Source organism: Cygnus atratus, chromosome 1 (assembly GCF_013377495.2).
Source record: "Cygnus atratus isolate AKBS03 ecotype Queensland, Australia chromosome 1, CAtr_DNAZoo_HiC_assembly, whole genome shotgun sequence".
Classification (NCBI taxonomy): domain Eukaryota; kingdom Metazoa; phylum Chordata; class Aves; order Anseriformes; family Anatidae; genus Cygnus; species Cygnus atratus.
Window position 1 is genome coordinate 649174 of NC_066362.1, and position 20423 is coordinate 669596.

The 20423-nt window shown below is 69.1% G+C and overlaps 4 protein-coding genes across 7 annotated transcripts; 3 read left to right on the forward strand and 1 right to left on the reverse strand.

Annotated features, from left to right (window-relative positions):
- The first annotated feature begins 1444 nt into the window (after positions 1-1444).
- Positions 1445-2886, forward strand: ODF3B (outer dense fiber of sperm tails 3B). Its single transcript, XM_035569310.1, has 6 exons — positions 1445-1553; positions 1647-1850; positions 1931-2032; positions 2382-2503; positions 2582-2722; positions 2809-2886. Exons 1-6 carry the CDS (start codon positions 1445-1447, stop codon positions 2884-2886), a joined length of 756 nt encoding a protein of 251 aa, XP_035425203.1.
- A 1018-nt stretch (positions 2887-3904) lies between these two features.
- Positions 3905-7855, forward strand: TYMP (thymidine phosphorylase). The gene is made up of 9 exons (XM_035569320.1): positions 3905-4031; positions 4528-4730; positions 4837-4935; positions 5726-5855; positions 6003-6121; positions 6241-6403; positions 6816-7046; positions 7471-7611; positions 7704-7855. Exons 1-9 carry the CDS (start codon positions 3905-3907, stop codon positions 7853-7855), a joined length of 1365 nt encoding a protein of 454 aa, XP_035425213.1.
- A 2258-nt stretch (positions 7856-10113) lies between these two features.
- On the forward strand, positions 10114-11079 carry LOC118259644 (protein SCO2 homolog, mitochondrial). Its single transcript, XM_035569321.2, has one exon. It carries the CDS (start codon positions 10114-10116, stop codon positions 10897-10899), a length of 786 nt encoding a protein of 261 aa, XP_035425214.1. The 3' UTR covers positions 10900-11079.
- Positions 11080-11082: 3 nt separating this feature from the next.
- On the reverse strand, positions 11083-20400 carry NCAPH2 (non-SMC condensin II complex subunit H2). Of its 4 annotated transcripts, none has more exons than XM_035569306.2 (22): positions 20278-20400; positions 19523-19688; positions 19166-19431; positions 18615-18716; positions 18146-18201; positions 16703-16778; positions 16148-16219; positions 15904-15983; positions 15392-15543; positions 14945-15040; positions 14583-14683; positions 14410-14481; positions 14156-14222; positions 13928-14035; positions 13006-13059; positions 12419-12489; positions 12248-12347; positions 12101-12166; positions 11892-11944; positions 11648-11749; positions 11410-11559; positions 11083-11330 (listed from the first exon to the last, which is right to left on the reverse strand). In XM_035569306.2, exons 3-22 carry the CDS (start codon positions 19271-19273, stop codon positions 11193-11195), a joined length of 1824 nt encoding a protein of 607 aa, XP_035425199.1. In that variant the 5' UTR covers positions 19274-19431; positions 19523-19688; positions 20278-20400; the 3' UTR covers positions 11083-11192. The 4 variants fall into 4 exon arrangements, with proteins under 4 accessions (XP_035425199.1, XP_035425198.1, XP_035425201.1 ...); XM_035569305.2 differs by having other exon boundaries at positions 19166-19448; XM_035569308.2 differs by having other exon boundaries at positions 19523-19618; positions 20278-20387.
- Between the last annotated feature and the right edge of the window lie 23 nt (positions 20401-20423).

Below are 20423 nucleotides of genomic sequence, written 5' to 3' on the forward strand. Positions count from 1 at the left end.
CGGTGCCTGCCCCGCCTGCCCCGCCTGCCCCTGCCCACCCGGGCACAGCCTCCTGCCCCCAATAAAGGCGCTGAGCTCAGCCTGGTCCCAGATGAGACGGGATGAAGTGGGATGGGATGGGGACAGGGATGGGGTGGGGATGGGGACGGGGACAGCACAGGGAGTCTCTGGGCAGCCCTGCAGTGCACTGCCCACCCCCATGGACCCCATGAGACCCCTTGGCCTCAGAGACCCGCAAGCCCCCAGTGGGGCTCCTGCAGTCCCAGAGGGACCCCATGGCCACGAGGAACCCCTGTGACCTCTCCCTGACCCCGCAGCCCCCCCGCGCCTGTGACCCCGGGCGCAGCCTGGCCCCGCAGTGGGGCAGCCCCCTGCCTGCAGCCCCCCAGGACACAAGGGAGCCGGGTGGCCGTAGCCGCAGGTCCCAGCCCTGCGCAGGGCTGCAGGCGCCGTTTGTTGTCCCGGGTGCCGTAGTAACGGGCAGGGGACGGGCCCACAGCTCCCAAACCCGGGCAGAGACGGTAAGGGGCGACCCCTGCTTGGTCTGGGGGGGCTCCGACCCTAAATGCTGGGGCTGCATCCGTGGGGTGCAGGGGTTTCATTCTGGGGGTGCTGAGGCTGCATCTGGGGGGTGCTGGGTCTGCATCCAGAGGTCCTGGGGCTGCATCCAGGGGATGCTGGGGGCTACATCCAGGGGGTGCTGGGGCTGAATCCATGGGGTGCTGGGGGATTCATCTTGGAAGTTCTGGGAGCTACATCCAGGGGGTGCTGGGGTTGCATCCTGGGGGTGCTGGGGGCTGAATCCAGGGGGTGCTGGGGCTGAATCCAGGGGGTCCTGGGCCTACATCCACGGGGTGCTGGGGCTATATCCAGGGGGTGCTGGGGGCTGCATCTGGGGGTGCTGGGGCTACATCCAGTGGGAGCTGGGTCCCGCTCCTCCTGATTCAGTCCTGGGCTGCTGGGGCTCCCCCAGCACTTGGGGGCGATCCCGGGGGCAATCCCGGGGTCCTTTGCCCCAGGAGCCAGGGCACGGCCTCTGCTCAGCCCCACGGGTACCGGAGTGTGTGTGTGTGGGGGGGGGGGGGGGGTAGAACCCAGAGCCCCCCACCCACGGGGGCCATTGTGACACCCCGGCTGCTCGTCTGTGCCCCAGGACCTCCGCGGGGTGAGCCCGGCCCCGGCCCTGCTGCAGGGGGACGCGGATGGGGACGGGGACTGGGACACCGCACAGCACCCAGACGGGGGGCACCGCTCCTGGGGACTGGGACCCTGCTGGGGGCTGGGTGGCAGGGAGGGGAGGGGAGGGGAGGGGAGGGGAGGGGAGAGGAGGGGAGGGGGGGGGTGGGGAGGGGGGGACACATCCCTCAGTGAGCCCCCCGAGGTGGGCACTCGCTGACGGGCCGCGCTTACTCCGTGCAGGGCCGGGCAGAGCCGTGTGCCCGCCATGTCGACCAGCGCCTGGGTGGGCACCTGGAGACCCCACCGCCCCCGCGGCCCCATCGCCGCCCTCTACAGCAGCCCCGGGCCCAAGTACGGGCTCCCCACCAATGTCGGTGAGTGGGGGGGTGGGAGGGTGTGGGAGGGTTGTTCTGGTGCCATGGGGGGATGAGGGGTCCCGTGCCCACCATGCCCCCCATCCCACGCAGGGTACCGGCTGCACGACCCGTCCCGGCACCGCGCGCCCGCCTACAGCTTCGGCGCCCGCACGGCGCAGCAGCTGGACGACCGCTCCCCGGGGCCCGCGTACATGCTGCCCCCCAGGACCACCGCCAAGGGCAAGGACGGGATCCCAGCGTACTCCATCTACGGCCGCCCCCGGGACCTGGAGCCCTTCCGGACGCCCGGGCCAGGTGGGGAGCCCTGATGGTGTGGGGGGAGGCAGGCAGGAGCCCCCTCCCCACGTGGCCGTGCTGCTCTCGCCCCGCTGCAGGCTGCTACTCACCGGAGAAGGCAGGGAAATGGGCATTCCCCTCCGCGCCCGTCTACTCCCTGCGCTCCCGCACCAAGGAGTTCACCAGCGACCAGACACCGGGTATGAGAAACGGGGGGTGGGCTGAGCCCCCCGGCCCCCCCAGGCTGGGCTGAGCCCCTGTCTCTGGGCTGAGCCCCCCCAACCCTGTTATGAGACCCTCATACCTGAATTGAGCCCCCCACCCCTGAGCTGAGCCCCCATCCCCAGGCTGAGCCCCCGCCATGCCCAGACTGAGCCCCCCCATCCCTAGGCTGAGACCCCCATCCCTGAATTGAGCCCTCCATCCCTTGCCTGAGCCCCCCCATCCCCAGGCTGAGCCCCTCTGCCCCCCCCCCCTCCCCGGGTCAAAGCCTGCCTCCCGCCATCCCCCGACCCCCCCAGGACCCCCTGATCCCCTCACCACCCCCAGGCCCCGCCGCGTACCGCCTGCCCCCCATGCTGGGGCCCCGCATCGTCAGCAAGAGCTCGGCCCCCAACTACTCCATGCCAGGACGCAGCAATGTGGGCGCCTTCTACGAGGACCTGTGCAAGGTGAGGGGGGGGCCAGAGGGCCAGGGGGGCACCTGGGGGGGGCAGCAGCAAGGCATCACCACCCCCCTCTGCCCACAGACACCAGGACCCTGCAACTACCGCGTGGTGGACGCCAATGTCTACAAGAGCCGGGCGCCGCAGTACAGCATGCTGGCGCGCAACCCACCCCCCGGGGACAGCACCGTCAAGCCAGGGCCCGGCGCCTACAACCCCAGCACGGTGAGGCCGCGGTGGCGGCACCGCAGGGCGCGGCGGTGGGGACACGGGGGGCAGCCCCCAGCCCTCACCACCGCCTCGCCCCCCAGGGCCGGCCGCAGGGGCTGACGTTCGGGATCCGGCACTCGGACTACCTGGCCCCACTCATCGTGGACGTGCCCGACTAGGGGGGTCGTGGGGGCGGTCGGCCTCTGATGGCAAAAGATCGGTGCCGAAAGACTCAGTCACTCGTCTCGTGTCTCAGCGCGTCGCCGGGACTGGGGCTGCGCCTGCCCCGTCTGGTCTGGGGCTCTGGGAGAGCTGGGGAACAAGGGGGTGGGTTGGGGAGCAACGGGAGGTGGGGGTCACCAGCCCCACCATGCCCAGGGCTGCCCCAGCCTGGCTACTCCATCCCATCCTGTTCCCTCCCTATCTTGTCCTATCTCATCTCCATCTCCATCCCATCCCATCCCATCCCATCCCATCCCATCCCATCCCTGTGTCCCCATGCATTCCCTATCTCCCTGTGTCCCCTCATGCTCCCCAAGCCCCCATGTCCCTCACATCCCTTTACCCCTTGTCCTCCCATCCCCACAGGTGCCCCCCTGCCACCCCATGTCTCCTGCTGAGCCCGGTGACTCTGCAGCCACTCTTGCCACAGCCCCATGGGTGCTGGCACCACAGGCACGGGTGGGGCTGGGAGCGATCGGGTCAGGGCCATTCCGCTGCCTGCTGTGCCCTGCGCCACCGCAGTGGCCGTGCCACTGTCACCACGGCCCTGTGGGGACAGGGAGGGGACGCTCATCAGCAAGGCACTGCAGGACCGGGGTGCCAGGGGTGCTGAGGGCGCCTTGGGTGCTGCACCTACCGTGGGGTGCTGTGGGCACCGTGGGACCTGTGGGTGCCGCACCCACCCCGGGTGCCATGGGTGTGGAGGGTGCTGAGCCGCACGCAGTGCCAAGGCAGGCGGAGACACGCAGAGCCCTGCACCTGCCCCACGTCACTGTCGGGAACCGAGACACCGGGGGCAGCCAGGAAGGGACAAGGGCACCCAGCCCCAGCCCCAGCCCTGCCACCTCGCTCCCTGCCCTGGGGGCAGAGTCCGGTGCCCAAGGCGCCTCCGTGACGCGGGCACGGGGCCAGACTGGGCAGGCGGCGCAGCGGTGCCGGTGGCACGGAAGCGGTGACAGCGGCAGGGGAGCAGCGATGGACGCCCAGGTCTCTCTCCCGGCCCTCATCCGCAGGAAGCGGGACGGCGAGCGGCTGCGGGACGAGGAGATCCAGAGCTTCGTGCGCGGCGTGACCGAGGGCTCTGCGGAGCAGGGCCAGATCGGTGGGGGCACGGCGGGGCCAGGGGGGGACACAGCACGGGAGTGCACTGGGGGGACCTGGAACAGGACAAGGGGAAGGCAGGAGGGGGCTGGTGGCGGGGGGATGTCACTAGGCAGGGGGCAGGTGAGGCATGGGAGCAGCTGGGGCACGGTACGGGACATGGCACGGGGACATGGTGGGGAATAGGGCATGGGGGACACACCCGGGGACATCCCTGGGGAGGACACAGCCAGGGAACCTGGCACAGGGACACAGCCAAAGGCAGCTGGGACGTGGCAGGGCTGGGGGGACAAAGGCTGGGGACACGCTGAGGGGATGTGAGAGGGATGGGGGGGCAGGGGGACTCCTGGCACGGGGAGGCAGCAAAAGGGAGTAGGACACAGGGGGGGGACGTGGCTGGGGGCACTGGGGGGCACTGGGGGGTCCCAGATGGGGGGCACTGGGGGCACTGGGGGCTCCCAGGCGGGGGTCACTGGGCTCCCCACCCCGCCCCCCAGGCGCCATGCTGATGGCCATCTGGCTGCGGGGCATGGACGCGCAGGAGACGCTGGCGCTGACACGCGCCATGGCGGCCTCGGGCCGGCTGCTGGCCTGGCCGCCGGGCTGGCGGGGGCGGCTGGTGGACAAGCACTCGACGGGCGGCGTCGGGGACAAGGTCAGCCTGGCCCTGGCCCCTGCCCTGGCTGCGTGCGGCTGCAAGGTGAGCGGGGACGGGGACGGGGACGGGGATGGGGACGGGGACGGGGACGGAGCGGCACCGCAGGGTCCCCGCGCCGCCACCTGCGCCCACCCGCCTGCGCCCACAGGTGCCCATGATCAGCGGCCGCGGGCTGGGGCACACCGGGGGCACGCTGGACAAGCTGGAGGCCATCCCCGGCTTCTGCGTCTCCCAGAGCCCTGAGCAGGTGCGGGGGGGACACGGGGTGGGGACATGGGACAGGGACAGGGATGGGGACGGGGATGGGATGGGGATGGAGACAGGGATGGGGATGGGGACGGGGATGGGGACGGGAATGGGGACAGGGAATGGGGACAGGGACAGGGTCAGGGACAGGGACGGGGATGGGGATGGGGACAAGTGGCCACACGCCCCCTGCCCGTCCCACTGGCACGGGGCCGCTCCATTCCCGTTTGGCTGGAGCCAAGGCTCTGCCCGTGGGGGCAGCTGCCCCTAACCCCCGCCGTGACAGGGGGGTGGTGCACTGGGGTCACCCCGGCACTCACAGACCCCGCTGGTCCACGCACACTGCACCGGGGGTGGCCCGTAAGGGGACAACGGGAAACAGCGGCAGCGCAGGGGGGAGCGGGGAGGGGGCACAGGGCCGGGATGGCATGGAGCGGGACATGGGACACTGATGGGATGCGGGATGTGCTGATGGGTTGTGGGATGCCAATAGGGTGTGGGATGCCAGTGGGATGCAGGATGTTGATGGAATGTGGATGGGAAGCAAGATGCCAACGGGATGCAGGATACGGATGGGATGTGGGATGCTGATGGATGTGAGACACCAATGGGATGCGGGATGCTGAAGGACTGCGGGATGCAGACGAGGTGTGGGATGCTGATGAGACAGACACGGGATGTGGATGGGATATGGGGAGCTGATGGGACCCAGGTGGGACGTGGGATGGGGATGAGGAGGAGGATGCGGGTGGGATGCGGGATGCAGGACACCGATGTCCCCGGCCCCACAGATGCAGAGCATCCTGGAGCAGGTGGGCTGCTGCATCGTGGGGCAGAGCAAGGAGCTGGTGCCGGCTGACCGGGTGCTGTACAGCCTGCGGGACGTCACTGCCACCGTCGACAGCCTCCCCCTCATCACAGGTACCGGGGGGCTGGGGCGTGCGGGGGCATTGGGACAGGACTCCCCCCCCCACCCCCACCCCGTCCAAGCAGGGCCCCAGGAGTGGGTGTAGGGCTGGGTCTGTGGGGCCAGGGCTGCTGTGACCCACAAGGCTGCCCCGTCCCCAGCCTCCATCCTGAGCAAGAAGGCGGCGGAGCAGATCTCGGCGCTGGTGCTGGACGTCAAGTTCGGGAGCGCGGCGCTGTACCCGACGCTGGAGAGCGCGCGGGAGCTGGCCCAGAGCCTGGTGAGCCCGCGGCCCCCCCACGGGATCCCCATGGGGACAGCGCTGGGGCCGGCGCCCCAGGCCCGGTGGGTGCCGGGGCCGCATCCTGCCCCGCCACGACACCCGGTGCCCCCGCACAGGTGGCGGTGGGCGAGGAGCTGGGCATCCGCACGGCGGCCGTGCTGAGCAGCATGGACCAGCCCCTGGGGCGCTGCGTGGGCAACTCGCTGGAGGTGCTGGAGGCGCTGCAGTGCCTGGAGGGAGGCGGCCCCGCTGACCTGCGGGAGCTGGTGACGGTGCTGGGTCAGGACGGGGACGGGGACGGGGTGGGCACTGCCCAAGGCCACGCACGAGCCCCCTGCCCCAGCTCTGCACCCGTGCACAGACCCCCGTGTCCCCCCCCATCCTGCGCCCCACGCGCAGCCCGGGCTCCCTGCCCCATCCCGTGTCCCCCCCGGTCCTGCGCCCCCAGCCCTCTCCCCACCCCTTGCCCTGTGCCTCGAGCTCTCACCCTCCTCCCCAGGCTGCTGCTCCCGGTCCCTGTCCTCCCCACACCCCCACCCCTGTCCCCTGCCCCTTGTAGCCCCCTACCCGCTGCCCCCAGCCCCCAGGCTCCCCCCACTCATTGCTGGGGGGCTGCTCCTGGCCCCCAGCCCTTCCCTGCACCCTGGGTGGGGGGAGCACAGGGGTCCCAGCGCCGTGCCATGTCCCGCAGGCGGGCTGCTGCTGTGGCAGTGCGGGATGGCCCCGACGGCGGAGCAGGGCCAGGAGCGGCTGGCGCAGGCGCTGGACGACGGCTCGGCCCTGCGCACCTTCGAGGCCATGCTGGGGGCGCAGGGAGTGCCCCCCGACACCGCCCGCCTGCTCTGCGCGGGGACCCCCCAGCAGCGCCGCCAGGTCCTGGGGCAGGCGGGCACCCGTGAGGAGCTGCTGGCGCCCCGCGAAGGTGAGGGGGGGGCCGGGGGTCCCTGCCGGCACCCTGCATCCCCACCCGCAGCCCCGTGCCCCCTGCCCATGCCCTGAGCCCCAGACCCCCAACACCACCCCTGTGGGCACCAAGGGGTGCTCAGCCCCCTGCCAAGCCCCAGATCCCCATGTGCTGGTTCCCCCCCGCTGCTCAGCACCCCACGTCCCGATGTCCCCCCGCTGCTCCCCACCACCCCCAGGCCCGGTGCCCCCCGGATGCTCAGCACCCCCACGTCCCAGTGCACCCCTGATGCTCCCCGCCACCCCTGGGCCCGGTGACCCCCCACTGCTCAGCATCCCAGTGCCCCCCTGCTTCTCCCCACCACCCCCACGCCCCAGTGCCCCCCCGCTGCTCCCTGCCACCCCGGTGCCCGGTGCCGGCGGTGACGCTGCTGCTGGCCCAGGCACGGTGCGGCGGATCGAGGCGCTGCCGCTGGCCCACGTGCTGCACGAGCTGGGGGCCGGCCGGACGCGCGTCGGGGAAGCCATCAACCCCCGCGTGGGCGCCGAGGTGCTGGTGGCCGTGGGGCAGCACCTGCGGGAAGGTAAGGGGGCGGCGGCAGGGGGGTGACGGTGGTGGCGTGGATACCCCATCCCCGTGCCCCCCACCCTGTGCCCACGTGCTGCCCGACCATAGGGGAGCCCTGGCTGCGGCTGCACCACGACGGGGCGCTGAGGGCAGAGCAGCGCCAGGCCCTGCAGGACGCGCTGCTGCTGGGCACCGGCACCGGCACCGGCACCGCCGCGCCCCGCGTCGCCGAGACCGTGCTGCCCCGCGGCGCGCCCTGACCGCACGCGGAGACGGCGATGACGATGACGACGGGCAGCTGACTTGAGGAAAGCGGGCTCCACCATCAGTAGGACTGTGAAGTAGGTGTGTTTATTCAGCGCTGGGCAGCACGGGGGCAGTCCCACCAAAGTCGTGTGCGCCCCAACGCAACTACTTGCCGTGGCTATACGCAGCAAAGAGCTGCATGCGCATGAAGTTTCCCAATGCGCCTGTACATACACATAACCGGTCCCCGCTTCGTATTAAAATTAATTCAGGGAGTCATTTCCATCAGCTCCTCCCGCCTGCCTTGCGCAGTGTCTCCCGGTGGTGGTCGCCGGGGGCCGTGGGGATGAAGGCTGGTAACTCCTCTTCATCACCACCAGCTGACCCCCTGCCTGTGTGCAGGCTCAGCTGCTCCTTGGCTCTCGTCCAACCCACAGGGTCGGTCTCAGCTGGCTTTTGGGACAGGTTCCCCATTTTTGTCAGGGAACATCCTTTGTGAGGGGCCCTCAGACTCCTCGTTTCGGTTAATTTGCACAGCAGTAAGCAAAGACACTCAGCAACATCTATTTTAATGCGATTTAGCGAGCCCCCGTTCTTCCATCCCCGGATTCAATAATAATGATTATTTTATTTAGAAATTATTACGGCAATTAAGCAACCCCCCCCCATTCTTCCATTCCTGGCTTCAGTAATAACGAATGTTTGATTTAGCGATCACTAACGCGATTAAGCGAGCCCCCGCTCTTCCACTCCTGGCCTCAGAGGGGACGAAGGCTGGTGGCTCTTACTCGTCCCCGCCGGCTGCCCGCTGCTCGCGGCTCTCGCCCACCCTCAGGACCAGTTCCTCCCAGTTCCTGGGGACAGGCTCGCACCGTTATCAGGGACTGGCCTCGGTGAGGGGCCCGAGGCTTGGCGCTTTAGTTAATTAGTTAATTAGCACAGTGCACGGCAGTTAGCGCGGACGCTAATCGGCATCCACGAGCTGACGCTGTCAGCGCCCTCTCTCTGCGTGGTGAGGGTCTGCTGGCGCCCTCTGTCAGCACGGGGTGGGGGGGGGCGCAGCCGTGTGACAGGGCGGCGTGACTCCGGGTGTGACTCCGGGTGTGCCACCGGGTGTGCAACGGTGTGACGGGGCAGTGTGACACCGGGTGTGCCACCGGGTGTGCAGTGGTGTGACGGGGCGGTGTGACACGGGCTGTGATGGGTGTGACACCGGGTGTGACAGGTGTGACACGGGGTGTGACACGGGGTGTGACGCTGGGCGTGAAGGGTGTGAGGGGTGTGACACCGGGTGTGAGGGGTGTGACACCGGGTGTGCAACGGTGTGACTCCGGGTGTGACACCGGGTGTGACACCGGGTGTGCAATGGTGTGACGGGGCGGTGTGACACGGGCTGTGACGGGTGTGACACCGGGTGTGGCAGGCGTGACACGGGGTGTGACACTGGGCGTGAAGGGTGTGAGGGGTGTGACACCGGGTGTGAGGGGTGTGACACCGGGTGTGCAACGGTGTGACGGGGCGGTGTGACTCCGGGTGTGACTCCGGGTGTGACTCCGGGTGTGACACCGGGTGTGCAATGGTGTGACAGGGCAGTGTGACACGGGCTGTGACGGGTGTGACACCGGGTGTGACACGGGGTGTGAGACTGGATGTGACACCGGGTGTAGCGGGCGTGAGGTGACACGGGGCCGAGCCGGGCCGCCCCCCGAGGGGAGCGCCGCGGTCACGTGGGGCCGTGCGGGGTCACGTGGGTGCCCCCCCCCCCCCAGCCGCGCGCGGCGGCGCCCCCTGGCGCTCTGCTGCTGTCCCCCGGCGGCGGGCACTGCGCGTGCGCGCGCGACCGCCCCGCCCCTCCCGCGGGGCGCTTCCGGTGTGCTGCGGCGGGAGGAGGTGGGCGGCGGGCAAGGGGGGGGGGAAACGGTACCGCGGGGCGGGAGGGGGCAAAGGGTGCGGGAGCAGGGCGGGGCCGGGGGGCAGCGGGGGGTCAGGGGGCAGCGGGGGTAAAAGGGCGCTGAGGGGGTCAGAGAGCACCGGGGGGGTTCAGGGGGCACTGGGGGTCAGGGGGCAGCGGGGGGGTCGGGAGGGGGGGTCAGGGGGCACCGGGGGTCAGAGGGCACCGGGGAGGTCAGGGGGCACCGGGGGGGTCAGGGGGCATTTGGGGGTTCAGGGGGCACCGGGGGTCAGAGGGCACCGGGGGGGATCAAGACGCACTGGGGGGGGGTCAGGGGGCACCACGGCCCCCCCCTCACCCCCCGCCCCCCCCAGCCCCGCCATGGCCCAGGCCCTGCTCCCCGCGCGCTGCCTGCGGTGCTGCCGGACCCTGCTCCAGCCCCGGCCCCCCCCCGCGCCCCCCGCCCCCTCCCGCGGGCTGTCCGGGCCCCGGGGGTCGTCGTCGTCGGGGGGGGGGGGCTCAGCCCCGCTGCCGCTGTGGCAGCGCGTGGCGGTGGTGGCGGCGGCGGGCGGCGCGGCGGCGGGCGGCTGGCTGCACCTGCGGGCGCGGCGGGAGCGGGAGCGGCGGCAGCGGCGGGCGCGGGAGCTGCGGGCGCTGGCGCTGGGCCAGGGCGACTTCGAGCTGGTGGACCACACCGGGCGGCCGCGGCGCAAGGCCGACTTCCGCGGGCAGTGGGTGCTGCTCTACTTCGGCTTCACGCACTGCCCCGACGTCTGCCCCGACGAGCTGGAGAAGCTGAGCCGGGCGGTGGAGCTGCTGGACCGCGAGGCGGCCCTGCCCCGCGTGCAGCCGCTCTTCATCACCGTGGACCCCGAGCGCGACGACGTGGCGGCCGTGGCGCGCTACGTGCGGGACTTCCACCCCCGGCTGCTGGGGCTGACGGGCAGCCCCGAGCAGGTGCGGGCGGCGGGCAGCGCCTACCGCGTCTACTCCAGCGCCGGCCCCAAGGACGAGGACGGCGACTACATCGTGGACCACACGGTCATCATCTACCTGCTGGGCCCCGACGGGCTCTTCCTGGACTACTACGGCCGCGGCAAGAGCGACGCCAAGATCGCCGAGAGTGTGCGCCGCCACATGGAGACCTACGAGCCGCTCCCCGCCTGAGCGCCGACGGGGAGGGGGCGGCGAGCAGCCCCCCCGGCACCGACACCGCCGTGGGACCCCACAGCCCCACCGGGACGGGGGGCAGCGGCCCCAGGACTCGACCCTCCCCAGCCCCACGGGGCCGCGCTGCTGGAGCCTGGCTGCTTTTGGGGACGCTCTGTGGATGTCACAACAAGGCAGGCGTTACGGAAGCTGGGTATTTATTGCTGAGCAAGGGGGCACCGCGGGCGGGGGGCTGTACACAGTGGGGGGGCTGTACAGGAGGCGGGGGGGCTGTACAGGACTGGGGGGGCTCAGTCGCAGAGCAGGGAGGCGCGGTAGGTGCGGAAGCGCTCGTGGGCCTGCTCGCGCCGGAGGAGCCGGAGCCGCATGGTGTCCACCGCCTCCTCCAGGCCCGGGTCCTGCGCCACCTCCACCGTGTAGTCGTTGGCCTGCGGAGAGGGGCAGGGGTCGGGAGGGCTGCGCTGAGCCCCCCAGGGGACCCCCCCAGCCCCGAGGCCCCCCACTCACCAGCTGCAGGGAGGCCAGCATGTAGCGGCACACCTCGAAGGCCGGCATGCCCGACACCAGGCTGCTGAAGGACCGCCACTCGCCCAGGCGCTCGAACTGCGCGGCCAGCCGCTCCCCGTAGCTGTGGATGTCGAAGGCCGCCCGTTCCTCCTGCGGGATGGGGGGGGGGGGGGGGTCAGGGCGGCCCCACGCCTCCCCCGGCCCCGTCCAGCCCCGCTGCCGCCCCCCCGCAACGTGCCTGCTCCTGCAGCATCGGCCCCATCTTCTCCTCCCACTGGCGGACGTGCTGGGAGAGCTCCGTCTCCTGCACGTACCTCTGCGAGTTGGCGATGAACAGCTCCTGGGGGCGCAGAGAGACGCGGGGATGTGGGGAACACGGGGACGGGGGGAGCGCGGGGATGTGGGGAACACGGGGACGGGGGGAGCGCAGGGAGCATGGGGGTGCCCCGAGCCTGCGGGCACTGCCCGGGCGCGACACCTACCACGTTCCTCCTCACCAGCTCCTCGTAGCCCAGCGCGTCCAAGTCGCAGGGGCCTGTGAGAGGGCGGAGGGGTGCTGGGGGGAGGCACCGCGCAGCCGGCCCCACGCTGCTGGGCAGGGAAGGGGAGGCTGCCCCGGCCCGCAGGCAGGACGCAGCAGGGCACGGCCTCGGGGGGGGAGCCCTCCCCACAGCCCCCCACAAGCGCTCACCCACGGCTCCCTCGACCACCGCCTCTGGGGCCTCCAGCTGGATGTCCTCGTGCTCCAGAAAATCATCTGCGGGCGGGGAGACCCTGCTCAGCACCCCGGGTGCGCCAGTCCCTGCGGCTGCTCAGTACCCCGGGGCTCCACCCGTACCTGGGGCTTCCTCGGCGTCCCCCCCGAAGTCATCCTCGCGCTCCTCTTCCGGCGCCTCCGGCTCCTCCTCGCGCTCCAGCGGCAGCGCCCAGGGCGGCCTCTGGGAGAGCAGCGCTGAGCCCAGCACCCCCCCGAGCCCCCCCCGGGCCCCCCAGCCCCTGCCCCGCTCACCGCCCTGCTCTGCAGCTTCCTCTGTGCCGCCAGCCGCTCCTTCAGCTGCTTCCAGTACAGCACCTCCAGATCTGCGCGGACGCAGCACGGGCACGGCCTCAGCGCCCCGCGCCCCAGCAGCGATGGGTGGGGGTCCCCTCCAGCCCCCGCAGCTCCCCCCCCGACACAGCGGGGCTGCCAGGGTGCCCTCCCCCTGCGCAGTCCCGGGGCTGCAGCCCTGCCTGCCTGCCCTTCCTCCTGCGGGTCCCACCAGTGCTGGGGCAACGAGCCGGGAGCTCCCCAGCCTCGCTCTAAGCGTGGAGAGGTTGCGCAGCGAAAAGAGGCGAGGCTTAGGTTAGCAAGGTTTAGGGTCTACCTTTCAGAAGGGGACTAAGTCAGATTTCTGGATTGAGAACACCAATCACAACCCATCCTCGGCCATCCTGAGCCGTGGCGCTCTGCTCGTGCCCCCGTGCCCTTTGCCATCAGCCCTCACCTCAGCACAGCCTCGCCGCAGCCACGGCGCTGCCTCCCCTGGGCACGGAGCGCCATCCCCGCGGGCACCCCCCCACACCCCACCCCACCCCACCCCACCCCACCCTGCTCACCCGCGAACGTCGGCCCTTTCCTCTTCGTTTTCCTGCCGTCTGCAGCGTCGTTGTCTGCAGAAAGCGGGAGAGGACTGAGGACTGCAGTTAGAGCTGAGGGGGCCAGCCCCGCGAGCCCTGCAGGGACGCGTGCGAGGGGCAGACCCCGGGCGGCAGCGCCTCGGGTGCCAGCACCGCCGGGCGTTTTGCCGGCTGTGCCCGTCAGGGTGTGCAGAGCTGGCTGCCGCCGCGCCGCAGCACCACCTCCTTCCCCAAGGCAGCTCCAGGCTCCAGCCCCAGCAGCGGGCAGGGCCCAGCGCAGCGCTCGCCCCCCTGGGAACGCACAGGGGGAGCCAGGGCTCTGCTGCCCGGGAGCGGGGGGCTTCAGCTGCCCCCTGCCCCTGCCCCACGGTGACACCTCGCAGGGCAGAACCCACGCGCTTTGACTTGTGCTGGTGTTAGCGCTGCCTGCCCTGCACCGTCCCTGTGCCCGTGTTAGTGTGTCCCGTCAGCAGGGCGCCTGGCGGCGGGCTGCCCCTGCCCCCGGGCCAGCACCACCCAGTGGGGCGCAGAGCTCTGCCCAGCTCAGGCTGCCTCAGGGCCATGGGCTAAAATTTTGGGGCAGACCTGTGCGGTGCCAGGAGTTGGACTCGATGATCCTTATGGGTCCCTTCCAGCTCATCAAATAAAAATAAATGAAATAAAAATAAAATAAAATAAAATAAAATAAAATAAAATGGCCACCTGCTCCTCCCTCCTCGAAGCCCTACAGGGACTGAGGTGCAGCCGCTGTACCCCACGCCCCGCGTGGCAGAGGGGGGAGCACACGGGGAGCACTGGGGCAGCGCCAGCGAGACCCGAGGCCTCGCATCAGAGCGGCCGCCAGCCGCAGCTCCTGCTGAACCCGCGGCAGGGTGGGCGGTGGTAGAGCCGCGACACTCACAGGAGGCAGAGAACCATTTCAAGAAGTCCTGAAGCTTCCTCGGCCCCTTCCTTTTCCGCTTGCTACCGATCACGTCGTCCAGGCCCTGCGGCACCAGGAAGGGCCTCCCTGCAGGGCAGGGGGAGATGAGCGACGCCGCAGGCTGCGGGCAGGACCCCGTGCTGCTGCTCACACGCGAGCAGCTCCGAGGCAGGGGGCAGGCACGCTTCCCCGCCCCACCTCAGATACCTTTCTTGAAGGGCTTGTCTTCGGAGTCCCCGAAGGGGTCCAGGCTCTGCCACGGATCCAGCATCTCCTGGGGGAGGAAGCGAGAGCGGACGAGCACGGGCAGAGCTCTCAGCAGGGACGGGGGCACCGGAGCCGCGCGGCTCCCTCGGCACCAGCGCAGCACGGAGCAGGGTGGGGCGGGCAGGGACACCCCGGGGCTTCCCGCAGCACCCGGGCTCTGCTGCTGCCCACCCGGCTCAGCTCCGGGCCCTTACCTTGATGTGTTCCTGCGGGTCCTTGGCGGGGGCTCGCTCCCGCAGCACGTAGCCCTTCGCCTGGGGCGCGCCCTGGCAGACACAAAGCGTCAGGCAGACACAAAGCCACGGGCAGCCGGGCTCCAGGGCCGGAGCAAGGAGCTGCGGTGCCCCCCGTGCCCTGCCCGCCCTACCCTCTGCGCCTCGATGCGTTCATCAGCAGCCGGAGCCATTTCCACGTTGTCGTCGGGGGCCATGGGCAAGTCGTCCCCGCTGTCGTCTGGCCCCGCAGCACCTAGCGGGGATAACGGGATACAGTCAGGAGCTGGGACAGCCTCTTGCGGGCTCTCCCTTTTCCACCCTGTCTGAGGGGGAGCTTCCCTGGGGAGTTTTACTTCTTAAATCACAACACCCGGGCCGGCTGGGGGTGCACAGAGGACAGGAGCACCTCTGGTAACAGCACGGCACACCCCGGGCAGCAGCTGCCCGCACGCAGCCCGGCCCAGCAAGGCACACAGGCAGGACAAATGGACGGACCCCACCGAGAGCATCTCACCTCCGTCGTCAGAGAAGTTCAGTGCCTGGACGGGCGACACATCGGCGCCGAGGTGCAGGGGCTCCCTGCTGCCGCCGAGGACCGAGGACCGTGCTCCTGAGAGGTGACAGAGGTGGGGGTGACCTGCAGCCCCGCAGCCAGCCCGACGCAGAGTGGCTGTGGTGGCAGGGAAGGGGCAGCTCCCCAGGCTGGGCTCTGCCTCTGCTCACCCCCAGGTCTCCCCCACGCCCAATTTTCAGCGGTAACCGACCCCTGTGCTGGCAGTCGGAGTGCTTTTGACAAAGGCAGGGCAGCAGAGGAAAGGCAGAGTCACATCTCCTCCACCCCCAGGAGCAGGGCTGAGAGCTCACATCCTCTCGAGGCAGAAGGCAAGCGAAGCATCCCAGCGGGGCAGCCCCACTCCGTGCTGCCTTCCACCCTGCAGAGCTCCTCACCCGAGCCCCGTACCTGCTGCTCCACCGGCGATCCCTTCGTGGTGCCAATCCTGCAGGCACGTGGGCGAGAGCCCCGCCAGCTCCAGCATGAAGGCCCCGGTGGCGTGAGGGGTGCACGTGTTCATCCGGAAATCCTTGCGGCTGGCCAGGACCTCGCCCTTCCGGCTGGGGACAACGGGCCCGTCAGGGGGACAGGGTCCCGCTGGGGACCCCCAGACGGGGGGAGTGGGGCTGAGGTGCCCCCAGTCCACCAGCCCCCTGCTGCCAGGAGGGATCTGCTCCCAGCCACTGTCCTCACACCCCTCCGGCCCCACAAAGCCCTGCCCGGATTCCCCAGTGCAGTCCCGGCCTCGTTGCACACCCTGCACCAGGAGCAGCCCCCATGCAGGCTCCTGGCACCCTCAGGATTATTCCCTCTCCCTGCCTCCCGGGTTTAACCATGACAGGGCCATTCCCTCTGCGACGGCACGGGGACAGCCAGACCTTACTGCAGCACGAGCTGGGGGCGGTGAGGCGGGCTCTCACCTGAACAGGGGGTTGTTCCTCTTCTCAGCCTCCTCCGGGGGCACCAAAGACATCGGGGTCAGGGGAACAATGCTCACGGCCTGCAGGGACAAGAACAGGAGCGCGGCTGCCGTTGCTCAGGGCGGGACGGGAGGCGCGGGCACTGCGTGGGCAGCGCTGTCCCTCAGAGCCCCGCCGGGTGGGCAGCAGCCCCAGCGCCTCCGCGATGACGGGGGACGAAAAGGCCGAGAGCAGGCTCCCTTACGCTGGGCCGATGGTCCTTCTTCATGTCCACGCTGCCCTGGCTGGTGTCCTTGATGTCGTCCAGGGAGAGGAACTGCAGAGAGAGGCCCGCGGCGGTGACCGGCTGCCAGCGGGGCCTGGCGTGCCGCACCGCAGCGCCCCGTGGGGCCTGAGAGCTGCCGCTGCGCAGGCAGGACTGAACCAGCAGCAGAGGGAAAGCTCTGGCTTTGGAGCCTCTGCCAGGACAGGAGCTGGTCTATAAGGTCCCTTTAACAGATGGCCTTTAAGGTCCCTTTAACTAGATGGCCTTTAAGGTCCCTTCCAACCCGAGCCGTGCCAGCAGAAGGAAGGCTAAGGCACGGGACGGAGGGGTCCCTACATGCTGTGTGGGAGATAAGCTCTCCCAGCAGGGCTGCGAGGCAGCAAATCCCTTCCCTCGGAGGCCACGCAGGAGTTTCATGACAAAAACCTCCCGAGGCGCTCCTGCCGTGCCTGGGGGCGGGAGGGGGCAGACGTGGGGCTGAAGGCAGCAGAGCGCGCAGGGCCGCAGGGAGCACACCCGCAGCGTCCCCCTCACCTCCTCCTCCTCCGTCCCAAAGGTTGCGTCAGCGTCCCTGCCGTCCTCCCCCACGGAGCAGGGCTGCTTCTCCCGCCTGCAGGGAGCAGAAACGCAGTCAGGTGCTGTGCGCCACCGGCTAAAGGCTCGGGCAAAGCAGCAGCAGGCTTCCCCCAGCCCAGCCGTGGCGCACGCAGCAACTGGTGCAGCGTCCTTCTGCAGCGTCTCTGGGCAGAACTCCCAGGCACCAGGCACAGACTGCAGCGCGCTGCCAGCACCGCTGGACAGCCACAGCGCCAGCTCGCTCCCTGATGAGCTGCCACCCACGGTCCTGGCAGTGCTGGGGGGCTGCAAAGGAATCAGGACTTGAGGGAAGAGGGGACTCAGTCCATCTAGCAAATCCTATCTTGAACAAAAACGTCCCACTCAGCTCAGGAGCTCAATTTGAAAGAGAATGTTTCACTGCAAGGCAACAACACTGCGTGGAGATAATTTTTGGGGATGTTCAGAAACCTCCGCAGCAGCTTCACGGTGCTGCAGCCCCAACAGAGCCTCCTTCAGGAGCCCTGCCTCAGGCTCCCAAACAAGCCCGCAGCACAGTTCCCGATGAGCGGGGTTTACGGCTGGGCGAGCCAAAGGACGGCTGGCTCCTGCAGGGAGCTGCCTGAGCCCAGCACCCACTTGGTGCGAGGCGCCTTACAAAAACCTCGGGTTTTACAAAATTTGTCTGAGGGCACACAGAACAGTGTCACAAGCTGATCCCTCCTTAGTGGAAGCCAGGTTCTGAACTCAAGCCGGGTTGGCAGAAGCCAACTTGTGCAAGACAACTTGAAAACTGCGACTGCAACAGCAGTGCCCCACTCTCAGCAACAGTGGGGAAACAAATCACGAGCTTCTTTGCCACACGGGTCACACTGTGCGCTGAAAGGCGCGCTGCGGGGTGCTGGGCACAGCCCTCTCCTTACCCAACAGCCAGGCACCGCAATGACAAAACCCCAGCACGGCGCCGCTGGAAGAGCTCTGGGGGAAGAGCTTGGCCCCAAGCCCTCGAGACAGAACCGCGTCCCAGTGGGGCCTTTCACACTGCCTGCAGAAATCCTCAACCCCAGAGAACTTCTCCTAGGGCCGCAGGCTGACGCTGCAATCGGCTGGCTTGTTTTTAAAATAAAGGATTGCCGTAAGGGAAGGGTGCTCAGGAAAAGCAAAGCGTGGCTCTGAGCGGGGGCAGAGCCCCGGGGGCTCTCCCTGTGGGTGGGACAGGTCACGGCCTCGTCCCTATGCCAGCAGAGCTCGCACACGGCTGCGGCAGGAGCTCCTCAGCTCAGCAGGGCCGTGCCACAACGCAGGGGCTGAGCTGAGCTGCGAGGGGACACGTCCGTGTGTTCTGCTAAAGCAGTGGGACTTGCAGGAAGACCCCAGCCCCTACAAGGATCGTCTCCCCAGTGGATGGAGCTCGTTACTTACTTCTTATTGGAAATGAAGTCGAGTGCCTGGTACACCAGAGAGTAGAGATACTCCACCTGCAAAACAGGGGCCAGACTCAGAGATAGAGAAAGCAGCTCCCAGAAAAGACCCCTCGGCTGACACCAGGATGACCACGGACCTTCCTGTATCCCCACACAGCCTGAGTTCAATTTCTTAATAATCCCGCTGTGTTTTTTTTCCCATTCGAGCCATTTTGAATCCAGGTTTGCGAAAAGAGGTTGTTTTTTGCTTTTGCTTTTTCTCCAGGCTGCCAATCCCAACACATATAAAGGGATGGAATTTAGGAATTTGAGATCAATAACCTTCTAAATCCCTTGGCCGTTATTACATTCAAGTCATCCAAACTCGAGGGCAGCTCCCCAAAGCAGCCCCCATAGGAGCCTCGGCCCCAGGAGCCCCAGCTGAGGGACCAGGACCAGGACGTGGCCGTGCCCACCAGCACTCTCACCTTCTTGCTGTAGATGCAGGCAGAGCCCTGGATTAACAGAGCTGCTTCTATGAAGTTCATGGTGGTTTTGCCACCATCAAAGGAAATACAGATTTGGTCCAGCTGCGAAACGTACAAGAGAAGGAAAATGAAACACTGATTTGCAGACTGATTTAAGGGCAGCACTGCAAAACGAAAAAGTCAAAATCACGGCAGTTTGCCTAACGTGACACTCTGGGGACTGGACGTAATGAGTGAATGCAGAAAGAAGGAATGTCATTCCCCTTTTCCCTGCAGCATGAGGACCTTTTCTGTGGCTGCACTACAAGGAACACATCCCTGAAAACAGGGGACATCCAGAAGGGATGGCTGTAAGACGATGCTGGCTCTCCCATCCCTGCACGTCCACCCGCACAGGCCAGCGACCACGCCGCTGCACTGCTCTGGGGCAAGCAGGAGATTCGTGGCCGTGCCGGGCTGTGGGCAGCGGCCGCAGGCAGGGACAGAAGCTCCCCGTGCACCAGCAGCCCTGCCGCAGCCCCCACAGTGCGGGGGCACGGCGCCCCCCTCACCTCCTCCAGGTACTCCCCGAGCTGCGCGGCCACGTCCACCTCCCAGTTCTTGGTGAGGTCGCGGATGGGCTGCAGGAGGTGCAGGAAGCGCGACTCCACGTCCTCCATGGTGGCTCCCCGCGGGGTGGAGGCAGCTCCTCGGCGGTCGGACGCAGGCCGGGCACGGCGAGCTGCCCGCTGGGGGCCGGGTGGCTCGGGGCAGGGTCACTCCGGGTCCGGAGGCAGGGGGCAGCTGTGGTCACACGAAGCCAGCGGCGGCCTCGTGGCTTCAGCAGGAGGAAAGCTGTAAGGAAGGGAGACTGACGGGCACAGGGCAGCACCCAAGAGAGAGGAGAAGAAAGGAACGCTGTGCGTTACCTCGCGGATCCACGGCAGGCGGGATGAGCACCGGGATGAGCACCGGGATGAGCTCTTGGCCCAGCACCGGGGCCGAGCACCGGGATGAGCACTGGGCTGAGGGATGAGCACCGAGCTGAGCACCGGGCCCAGCACTGGGCCCTGGCAGCCCGAGGCTGAGCGTGGCCTGCAAAGGGCGCGGGTGTCACCGGGGTGCAGCTGGGGGGCACCGGCAGGGACCTGGGCCGGGAACTGGGACCGAGACCGGGACTGGGGACAGGGGACCGGGGCCGGGGAACGGGGACATGGGAACGGGGACTGGGGACCGGGGGACGGGGAACCGGGGACAGGGACCGGGCTGGGGCTGGGGCCGGGGACTGGGGCCGGGGGACTGGGGACTGGGGCCGGGATCGGGGACAGGAACCGGGGCCGGGGACCGGGGACCGGGACCAGAGCAGGGATCGGGAACCAGGACCAGGACAGGGATCAGGATCGGGATCGGGGATCGGGATCCGGGGCCGGGGAACGGGGACATGGGAACGGGGACTGGAGACCAGGGGACGGGGAACCGGGGACAGGGACCGGGCCGGGGCCGGGGCCGGGGCTGGGGCCGGGGCCGGGGCCGGGGACCGGGGACCGGGGCCGGGGACCGGGGCCGGGGCAGGGATCGGGAACCAGGACCGGGACAGGGATCAGGATCGGGATCGGGATCGGGGATCGGGATCCGGGGCCGGGGACAGGGACCGGCTCCGCGCGGCAGGGCCGCAGCCACGCACCGGTGCCGGTACCGAGCCCAGAGGCCGCGCCCGCCGCGCTCAGCGCCGCTCCCGCAGCGCCGCCATTTCGCGCTTCCCGCCCGCCGCCTCCCGGCCGTGCGCGCTGCCGTCACCGGGCGCTGCCGTCACGGGCCCCGCCCGCCGCG

Bases quoted from the DNA above. Each gene is read 5' to 3' on its own strand.
- ODF3B (XM_035569310.1), top strand. From the start codon at position 1,445: ATGTCGACCAGCGCCTGGGTGGGCACCTGGAGACCCCACCGCCCCCGC. The intron at 1,554-1,646 runs GTGAGTGGGGGG...CATCCCACGCAG, and splicing joins CGGGCTCCCCACCAATGTCG to GGTACCGGCTGCACGACCCG. The intron at 2,723-2,808 runs GTGAGGCCGCGG...CTCGCCCCCCAG, and splicing joins GCGCCTACAACCCCAGCACG to GGCCGGCCGCAGGGGCTGAC.
- TYMP (XM_035569320.1), top strand. From the start codon at position 3,905: ATGGACGCCCAGGTCTCTCTCCCGGCCCTCATCCGCAGGAAGCGGGAC. The intron at 5,856-6,002 runs GTACCGGGGGGC...CCCCGTCCCCAG, and splicing joins CAGCCTCCCCCTCATCACAG to CCTCCATCCTGAGCAAGAAG. The intron at 6,122-6,240 runs GTGAGCCCGCGG...GCCCCCGCACAG, and splicing joins GGGAGCTGGCCCAGAGCCTG to GTGGCGGTGGGCGAGGAGCT.
- LOC118259644 (XM_035569321.2), top strand. From the start codon at position 10,114: ATGGCCCAGGCCCTGCTCCCCGCGCGCTGCCTGCGGTGCTGCCGGACC.
- NCAPH2 (XM_035569306.2), bottom strand. From the start codon at position 19,273: ATGGAGGACGTGGAGTCGCGCTTCCTGCACCTCCTGCAGCCCATCCGC. The intron at 18,717-19,165 runs GTGAGGGGGGCG...TACGTTTCGCAG, and splicing joins TCGGGGAGTACCTGGAGGAG to CTGGACCAAATCTGTATTTC. The intron at 14,482-14,582 runs GTAGGGCGGGCA...TGTGTCTGCCAG, and splicing joins AACGCATCGAGGCGCAGAGG to GGCGCGCCCCAGGCGAAGGG.